The sequence below is a fragment of the Protomyctophum parallelum genome, assembly GCF_964188405.1.
Source record: "Protomyctophum parallelum genome assembly, chromosome: 3".
Lineage (NCBI taxonomy): Eukaryota > Metazoa > Chordata > Actinopteri > Myctophiformes > Myctophidae > Protomyctophum > Protomyctophum parallelum.
The window spans coordinates 28352105-28362376 of NC_139698.1; the positions used below are offsets into that span (position 1 = coordinate 28352105).

The window sequence follows — 10272 nt, forward strand, 5'->3', positions numbered from 1 at the left end:
CTACCATGTGTTTTACTAGCTAACCGTACTAAAACTCACTAAAGTATGATCTAATTCGTTTTTAAACTCGACGATTTTAATCTTTTTCGTGGTTTAGGTTTCTAAAACGCATATAAAATCTTGAATTGGACAGCTTTAGGTTTAGTTTATATAGGCTACTAGCCTACACGACTCCATCGTAGTGGGAGTGGACAGTGGGTCGCTTGCCAAAAAAGAGCAGATCTACAAGCTATCAACGCATCGCGTGCGACGACGTGATAGCTTGTAGATCTACTCTTTTTCGGGACGGAATCAACTTGACAGCAGGCTTTCTTTTGTCCGGGCGCGTTTTTGAAACGAGGTGGAAACAACAACCACAGCTTTGCTGCAGGTGGGTGAATTTGTTTTAGCAGAAGAAACTTCTCTTCATTAAAAAAAAAAAAGGGGGAAGAAAGGGATACTATGAGTATGAGACGAGCCACAGTGCCACACCATGTTTCAAAGAAAGAATCAGTAGTACTAATTATTTTACGTAGGTTGATGTTACAGCAGCCATGATGGATCAGGAGTAGGCTACATATGAACTACGTTAGCCCCAGTATGTTCCCTCAGCACTACGCTCATTGAGCGTAGGGAGAGGGCACATATGGAGCGAACTACATATGAAAACACTTTTTCGCTTTTAGGCCCTGTATTAGTGATTTTATTGAGCTGAGTACTAGTGAGTATCACAAGTGAAGTGGGTATCAGGTAGTTTTACAACAATTTGACGTTAAAGATACGTTTAATTTGGTCTGTCCTGCTGTGTATACTTAATTAGTCAGAAATGTAAACGGCACAGGTACAGTCAGATATGTACTGCCTTATTTTTGCCAGTGCAGAGGGGGGGGGGGGGGAGCTCAAATAGCTGATCTACAAGCTCACAGCCTGTCATGTCAAAATAGTTTAAAATAAAGCAAAGAAGTTTAGGGATAAGTTGGATAACACATTATGTTACCATGCATGTGCAAAAATATTTAAAAGTGGCTAATCATCTTACGAGATTATTCTTATTTTTTTTTTTTTTTTACAAAGGCCAGGTATTCACATTTATATTGTAAAATAGTTTGGAAACAGTGTGTGCATAGACATGCATGATGCATGTTGCTCAGCAACACTGAGACTTTTCCCATGACCTGGGCATCACTTATATAATGATACAGCAGCTAAGACAACACTGGGTGTGCATGACTTGTCTTTTGTCTATCAGCATCGACAGACAAAAACCTACAACCGACGTAACTCCTTGGACCTTTGTTGCATGTTTGTGTGCACTGCGATTACCTTTTTTTAAATTGCCTCTGAGGTTATGTTTTTGGCTCGTGTTTGTGACCAACATATTTGGAAAAGGAATCATGGTCGGATTTTTCTAATTTGATGTGCACATTCGTGCTCCCAAAATTAGACAGATGCAACCCATTGATTCTGGTGCCAGCAAATGGGGGAGGGTGGAGTAGTCCCAACCCCCAACCTCGGGTCAGTCAGTGAGGATAAATGTGGGGTTGTTTATGAGCCTAACTGCCTGGGAGGGTGGGGGAGGCTGTTCTAGTAGCATGAGGAAGTGGTCTTGATAGGTATCTTCTATATTTGGAAAGAGGTGGTGATATTGTTTGCCTGCGTTGTGCGTAGCCCTGCCGTCTATCACTCTGTGTACACACAGAGTGAAAGACCTTCAATCCTTAGTCACTCTGAGATAGCATGTTTTTTTTGTGTAGCTTGATGCTAGACTGATCCCTTTTTCAAACTTTCTTCCTAGGTGGACATTTGATGCAAAGCAGTAGGCCTACTCTCTCAAACAATTCTGCTGAAATGGCAACTCAAGGTGGGTGAGGTCATAAAGAGAGGCCTGTACAGACAAAAGCAGATAACATTTTAGCTTACAATACATATTATTATATAACATGCATATCACAAGGATATAATTTATATCGTCTGTCGTTACTTTGGAGTTACTTTGGAGTCCACCGACTCCAAAGTAACTCCAAAGTAACTTTTCGGGATAAAAAGTAGCGGATCGACAAGCTCAAAATGCGTCACTTCACATCACGATTTGAACTTGTAGAACACCTACTTTTGATACTTTTGTGTGACACTGTACTAGTGTGATCGAGTAGGCCATTTTATTTGAAAAAAAGTGACTAATTCAGCATTAATTTATGACAAAAAAAAAGGTTTCTGCCCTGTCCTACAAGGAATTGGTGCTTAAAGTGTTCTTTTTGTCAGGATTACTAGCTGTTTCCGTTGTTTCCCCTATGTGTTAGTTTGTGTATATATACATATGTATATGCACACTATTTTAAAAATGGTTGCCTATTTTAACCAATGGGTACACTACAAAGCAAGGATTTGGTTTGTGTCAAAATACATTAAGATTAATGGCACACAATAAAACCTTCCATGGTCTGTGTATTTTCAGGTTAACAGATGCATGATCTGACTAATGGGATTTTGGTTCATTGGCTATTGTGGTTTCAGAATAGTGGCATGGCAACAAATACTGTGTAGTCAGATCAGTGCCCCCGCATATAATTATATACTGCACAATTCATGTGTCTGAATAAAATGCTTGCACGCATACACTGCTGCATACACTAACCAATGCAATTGGTGCATTCCACACTGTCACATCAGTGAGAGCACACTTTGGCTAAACGTTTCGTTAATTTTGCTCTCCGTTGTGCTTGTAACGCAAGCTTGTATCCTCCAAGTCAAGGAGCTGAACAAGCGCTCCTCTGGCCAAGCCTTCGAGGTCATCCTCAGCCCTTCCACTGCACACGTGAAGGGAAAGAAAGAAGACGAGCTTCCCTTTTCCCCACCCAAGAAGAAGGAAAGCTCCCTGGAGGAGATCCAGAGGAAACTGGAGGCTGCAGAGGAGAGGCGCAAGGTATGTTTCTATAAGTGGACCAATGGTGAGATGCAGTTCATGAATTAAGAGGCACCACACACTGTTCGCAGACACATTTGTGAGGGCCAAAAGCACTTTTTGTTTCACAAGAAGATTTTCCAAAATGGCCTACATTTTATTTTCAAAATTATTTCATAAATAAGTAGAAAAAGCAAACATGAAGCATTGTGAGCTTGTAGATTCACTAAGTTACTTTTTTCCTCCTAATTTATGAAACGTGATAGATTTTTCTATTTAGGAAATCCTTTTTCCCGGTTTGGGAACCGGAGAAACTTTTCTTTTGGGTCTCGAGCTAAAACGTTTGGGAACCCCTGCTGTAGCACACAGATAAGAAGTGTAGTTTTACTGCTAGAGTCTGACCGATGATGGGCTGATATTCTTACACACACAGCTTTGATCTTTTACAGAGAGAACAAGGCAACTAGGTGCTCACCCGAACTTCCGGAAGACATAAAAGTCAACATAGTTGAGTTAAAATAGTAAAAAATGCTCCTGAATCAGACAAATTTATAAGAGGTAGCAGCCGCAATTTAATACAACAACATGTTTCGACCACAAGCAACCTTCCTCTTAGCCCTGACCGTTGTGGTCGAAGTCAAGTGCCCCGATCTCCCATTTTTTTTAATCCTATGATATTTTACCAGTTTATTGTCCAAAATGACACCAGTTCACTGAAACATTAAAGTTGTGGTGAATGTAATCATTATGAATATAAACAAATAAATATGTAGATGTTTTAATGCCCGAAGAGGTCACACTGAGTTGACTTTATTTCATTCCTCTCCAGACCCAGGAGGCCGAGGTTCTGAAGCAGCTGGCTGACAAACGAGAGCACGACAAGCAAGTGGTCCAGAAGGCCATGGAGGAGAACGACAACTTCAGCAAGACCATGGAAGACAAGCTCAACCAGAAGATGAAAGCCAACAAAGAGAACCGCGAGGCACGCATGGCGGCACTTGACGAGAAGTTCAAGGAGAAGGTAGACGTCTTCTCACCCTATTTACGTTATACGGAAATAAGATCAAAAACGAAATATTTTGCTATATTGCAAGAGGTTACATCCCTTTTCTTTTCTAATAGAAGGAAGTAAGGAACATGTCAGTTTCCTGAACAAAAGATTCCAGCAACTGTATAGAATCTCAACACTTGCAGATCTTTCTTTATATTCTATAGCAGTCATACACTACAGTTCCTCTGCTACCCCCATCAATCAATCGAACAAACACTTTATTTATTTATTTTTTAGTTTCATTTCAATAGAAGAAAAGTTTGGTAAATGTGTTCATTGTGTTGCAGTAATCATTGGAATATCAATTGTCAGTGATATTGCTTTAATGTGTCTGGTCTAAATTAGGTTACGCTCACATCTGCACAATGTTTGCAGGCTGAAAAGGTCTGGTTGTGCTCGGCTGCCTATTTAGCATGGCCTAAAAAACGTAGTAGCTTGTAGCGCCTTCTGTCTTGACATTACTAGGCCTGCCTTCGACTGCCTTCGACTCATTCGATTGGACAGAGAGGGAAATGCAGGAACGAAAGCATGTATCTGCTTCAAATAGATATTTTATTTTTCTACTTAAGGTGCCCTGGTGTATACAGTAGAACGCATAAACGCAAGGTGTGCGCAACACATGGAATGCTGCGCAATGGCAACTAAACGATCCGTTCCCAAAACCATTGCAAAAGGGCAGCCACAAAGTTAGGTGCGACCGTAGCCTAAGTCAAACAAGTGAATAACTACTGTACATTGTGATTTTCTTTACAGGACAAGAAACTGGAGGAGGTACGGAAGAACAAGGAAATGATCAAAGGATCCGGGATCTGAAAAGTGTTTGGATAAATTGTGTTTGTGGAAAAAAAAGTGTTTCTACATGTCCAAAGAGGTTTATATATATTTGTGTTCACTGGCAGTAATATAATATTCTTAGGTTAGCGACTGCCATGGTTTTGGATGACATTTTCAACATAAGCACTGTTATGCGATTGTACCGTATTACCTAGATCTGTGGCAAGTTCATGTATCTGTATTGTTCTGAATAAATACACCTTTTGTTTTTCAAATTTGTGTATTTTATTCCCCACGGCTAGGGGTATTAAGGTATCTTTTTTAAAGCTCAAATTCAGTGCTTCTGCCCCATGAGCCTTTTGTCACATTAAATATTTTATCAATCTCCATCTCTACACTAGACAGAAAAAGTAGAAAAAAACTGTACAAAATTATAAAATTGAAGCTGATAAAATGATGTTGTTGTGTCATAGAACACAGAGCTACTTAACATTTATTTTAACCAACAAATATCACATACATCACCTTTAAACCCATTAAGACCTGGAACACGTGTGTCACTTAAGCTTTTCTTTTTTGTTGCTTTTTCTTACTTTTATTGATAGGATGCAAGAAGTCACTTAAGCTTTTAACCTCTTTAACCATTATTTTAAACTTTAGCTATTGAAAAATAGCAAATATTCAAGCTCATTTTTGAAAATGTGTGCAAATCTTTCAATATATATTCTTTCCCAGCAAATGTTTTTAACTAAAATCTTTGCCTCTGGGGTCCCTGGAACACCATATTTTGAAATGGGGTTCTAATCTGTGGCCAAATACATTATATTCTGAGTCCGGCTTGACATGAAAAGGTTTGAGAACCACTGACAAACCCTTTTTTTTTTTTTTTTGACAGTTGCAATTTAGCTAAAAGATCAATGGAATGTTAGATGAGGGAAGAAATTATTTGTGTTTTAATGTATTGCTTTTGTGGGGGGGAAATGGTTTGGAACAATTTTGTCATGCAATTTCTCCAAGCATATCCGTGCACTCTGCACTGGGCAAATTCAAAGGGCTTTATTGGCATGAGAAAACGTTTACATTGCCAAAGCAGAAAGAACAATACAGCAATACAATCAAAACAAAGATGATGTACATTTGAAGGTCAGAATCTTCAATAGATCAAATTCTATGTACCAAGGTCACTCAATGCAGGTATAGTGCAGGAATATACACAATGATTAGTCTTTAGGGTGGTTGTGTTCCATTTGATATCCTCCTATCACAGCAATTCACAAATCTTGCTGCTGTGTTTGCACATTGTTGTACTTCGCCCAGCAGATATGGGAGTTTTTTGTCATTGGTCATGTTTTCAAAATCTCTGTGTGGTTGTAATCTGTGGGAAGTATGCAGCCAATACCCTTCCTTGGACTTTACTGCCACCTTGTGGTTATTCATATTAACCCATCTGAGCCATAGAGTTATGTGATCTGAACACAGGATAATTTATGACGCAAAATCTACGTGCAAAAAAGTAAATCCATAGAGCAAAGTGGATTGCAGAACATTACGTTCTGCTTTTTTAGTTGGTATCATCTTTCTAATGTTTCTACTTTTGTCTGCAAGTTCAGTTTTGTTGACGTTCACACCAAATAGACGACAGCGCCAACAAACAAGCACGAGAGTAAGTAAGTGTCATAATGTCAATAACTATGACATTATGCATTGCTATTATGTTTACAGTCCAATAAATTGTCTTTTGGTCAAATGGCAGTGTACACAGGGATCAAAGGCGTCCTTACAAATTATAGGCCTAAGGCCTATACTACTCATGGCCATTTAAAAACACTCGAAAACTTCAATAGGCTTAAATGATTTGATATCATTCAGTCACCAGAAACAGGGACGTGTGTTTTAAATTAGTCTATTAAACATGATTAAAATGGAGATTGAAGTTGAATGGCCTTAATATAGGAGGGTGTCTGATCTAATGAATATTCAAACAACTTAAAAAACGGTCTGGGGTGCACACATTATAATTACCCCATATTACTTTAACTTCACTGTGACACATTTGTCCAGACACACAGACAACATCAGCTTTATCAAATAGAGTTACATACATTTAATCTTGATGTAGCCTATAGTAGTAGTGCAGTAGGCCTACTATTATTTCCGTTGTCTTGAGAACTTGGAGGCTGGTCTATGACATCCATGTAAAAGTTTGTGGATCTACATATATGGGCATAAGGTGACGTCACATGTATTTGAACTTTGAACCAATCAGCTGGATTTATAAAGAAGAGATACATTTACATTCGTTTTTTATTTGGGGGTTATTAGTCCTTTGACATAAGAGGTTATTAGTTATTGGGGTTATTAGTCCTAAAATTGAAAGACATAAGTACAGTATATGTAGCTGCCAGAAGATGGCAGGTCACTCCTGTAAGTGATATCAGGAGCAACAGTCTGTTTAGGAACTTCCACACCTTGCTAACACATAAATAATGGCACGGGTGGTGTTCCTCCACCCAGACCTGGGCATAGGTGGAGCAGAGAGGTTGGTGGTCGACGCAGCGGTTGCTCTGAAGTCCCAGGGCTGTAGCGTCCAGATCTGGACGGCACACCACGACCCCGCGCACTGCTTCCCTGAGACCCTGGACCCCGACCTGCCTGTGGTGTGTGTGGGCGACTGGCTGCCCACCAGAGTGTGGGGCTACTTGCATGCCCCGTGTGCCTACCTACGAATGGTTTACGTGGCTCTCTGTCTGATCTTCAGCGGGGTCGAATACGACGTCATCTTCTGCGATCAGGTGTCGGCGTGCATCCCCGTTCTGAGGCTGGCCCGTCACAAGAGGAAGGTACTGTTCTACTGTCACTTCCCTGACCGGCTGCTGACCCAGAGGAGGTCGGCCCTGAAGAAGATGTACCGCGCCCCTATCGACTGGCTCGAGGAACGCACCACCGGCATGGCTGACGTAGTCCTGGTCAACAGCCAGTTCACTGCAGGGGTGTTCAGGGAGACCTTCCGTAGTCTTGGAGGAGTCCAGACGGACGTCCTTTATCCTTCGCTCAACACCGACACCTTCGACTTGCCCTTCACTGAGGCGAGGGGCTTTGAAGGCTTGCTCCCCGAGGGAACCACATGCACATTCCTCTCACTCAACCGCTACGAACGCAAGAAAAACTTGGGGCTGGCCCTCGAAGCCCTGGCCGCCCTGAGGAAGAGGCTGCCCCCGGGTCAGAGAACAGGCGTCCACCTGGTGGTGGCAGGGGGGTACGACGACCGGGTCGCTGAGAACGTCTGCCATTACGCAGAGCTGAGGGAGCTGGCGGCGTGGCTAGGCCTGGATGGCTGCGTCACCTTCCTACGCTCCCCCTCCGACTCCCAGAAGGTGGCGTTGCTGCGAGGCTGCACGGCCGTGCTGTACACCCCGAGCGGGGAACACTTCGGCATCGTTCCCGTGGAGGCCATGTACTGCTGCTGCCCCGTGATCGCCGCAAACTCCGGAGGACCCCTGGAGAGCGTGGTGGACAGGAAGACGGGGTTCCTGTGCGAGCCCACGCCGGAGGCCTTCTCCGAGGCCATGGCGAGGCTGCTCAGCGAGCCTCAGCTCCGCACGGACATGGGACAAGCTGGGCGGAGGAGGGTGCAGGATAAGTTCTCTCTGCAGGCCTTCTCAGACCAGCTACACGGTTACATACTCAGGCTGATCCAGTGAAGCCCAGCAGTGCTGCTGGTGACGGGGATCATGGCTCAGAATTAATCCTGGGTACTGCCCTTGAGCAATGATGTGCTGCTCTGTCGTGTGTCCAAGGACACATGTGTCATACATCGCCTGTAAGTCAATTAAGACACGATCACCATTGGCCGGTATTTGGGGCAGCTGGTCATCACTTGTTCCTCGGTCTATAGTGGATCCCCACATTCCTAGTGGGCACTGTCTGTAGCTGCGGTTCCATTAAGGGAGAAGAAGCCTCCACATGGCCTCCCCCGCAAGTAGCTGACGAGTAGTTGCAAGGTTGCATGCCCTTTAAAGCAAACATTCTGTCGATCTGCATGCTCACATGTTAAAGATGGAGTGCCACATTTTTTGTATTTTTCCAGTTTTTCATGTGTGTATGAGGTGACAGTACTTCATTAGACACCCTGGAGTTGTTTTTATGTGCAATGGTGTATTAACTTTGTATTTAGGGTTTCTTCCTGGAGGCTGAACCCTTGACAGTCAAACAGGCTAATGAAATAAACAGTAATATAGTGACACCACACTATCAGCCCCCTTTATCATACAACTACAGCTGTGGGTGCGGCTTCAGTTCAGGTGAATCACCACCCATCACCACCCACCAGGCAAATCAGGCATACTGAATGAACTGGTGGGCGTGTCCACATAAAAGCCTGATTTTAACAAATACTGTACACTTTTTGGAAAAAGTTCTTCCCTCTTATAGTGTAATTATACCTGATGATCATATGTTTTATGGTGGAAAAAAATCGTGGCACTCCATCTTTAAATTAAACAAACAAACGTATCTACTTATACACATCATGCATGAGGTTAAACGTAATGTCAACATAGTAGCTGCCCTCACTTCCTTCTTCCCAATTCCCCTCACCTGCTTCACTACCCCCATCATCCACACCATTTCATAAGGTGGTTAATGTGTTTTTCTCAGCTCTTTTCCAAGTCATGTCAGCAGCTTATGAGACCAAAATGGTAGTGTATACAGTGTCACTTAAAGTTCCCTCCACAAAGGTGTTAAACACATGCTTTTAGTTTCACACATCCATCATCACCTGTTTAGAACATTTAGCCACATTTCCACCCGCAAATGCAGGACGTTACTGCCATGCACTTGACCTGCATGTGTCTCAATGGTATTAAGGTACTCATTTGTCTTACTTTTATAGGTTTTTGTGTCGCATAGTAAAAGGGTTTAGTCATTCATGTCAATAACAGAGACCCCAAAGCCATAGTGATTAACTGAAGGTTAAGTGACTACATTACAATAAAGAAATACATACGTTACAATAAAGAAACCATCACCTTGGAAGTGAATGTTTTTCCTCAGTTTATCTAAAGGCCTGTAGAGGAGCTGAGATGTCCTTGAAATATGGGCCCTTTAGCTCAGTGGGGAGAAAAACAAGTTCAAAACAACACCATAAGAAACAGTCCACCCCCCCCCCCTTCCTTCACAAAGACCCCTTTATGATACTGTCCACCTCTGATCTGCCTGAATGTGGCTCCTTAATCATATTTAATATACCACTTGACTATATGCTCCCTTCATGTTTCATGCTTTGTTGTTTAAATGTGCTATACAAATAAATGTGCCTAGCATTAAACATGCTTACTTACATGCTTACGCCTCAACACAACGTTTATTTACTGCGGCCTCACTCTGGCTGATGGCTGGAGTGGCTGGATGGTAACCGCAAGGTTGCCAGTTCGAACCTGGGCTCCCCCAGAGTTAGTGTTGAAGTGTCCTTGAGCAAGACACTGAACCCCTAATTGCTCCTGATGTGCTGGTTGGTGCCTTGCATGGTTTCCACTGCCATCGGTGTATGAATGTGTGTGATTGGGTG

General features: G+C 42.5%; 2 protein-coding genes across 2 annotated transcripts; both read left to right on the forward strand.

Annotated features, from left to right (window-relative positions):
* The first annotated feature begins 1812 nt into the window (after positions 1–1812).
* Positions 1813–4981, forward strand: LOC310855369 (stathmin-like). Its single transcript, XM_083760343.1, has 4 exons — positions 1813–1840; positions 2712–2902; positions 3711–3902; positions 4686–4981. Exons 1-4 carry the CDS (start codon positions 1828–1830, stop codon positions 4743–4745), a joined length of 456 nt encoding a protein of 151 aa, XP_083616469.1. The 5' UTR covers positions 1813–1827; the 3' UTR covers positions 4746–4981.
* A 2211-nt stretch (positions 4982–7192) lies between these two features.
* Positions 7193–8407, forward strand: LOC310856363 (alpha-1,3/1,6-mannosyltransferase ALG2-like; the record flags this gene model as incomplete). Its single annotated transcript, XM_083761746.1, has 1 exon — positions 7193–8407. One exon carries the CDS (start codon positions 7193–7195, stop codon positions 8405–8407), a length of 1215 nt encoding a protein of 404 aa, XP_083617872.1.
* Between the last annotated feature and the right edge of the window lie 1865 nt (positions 8408–10272).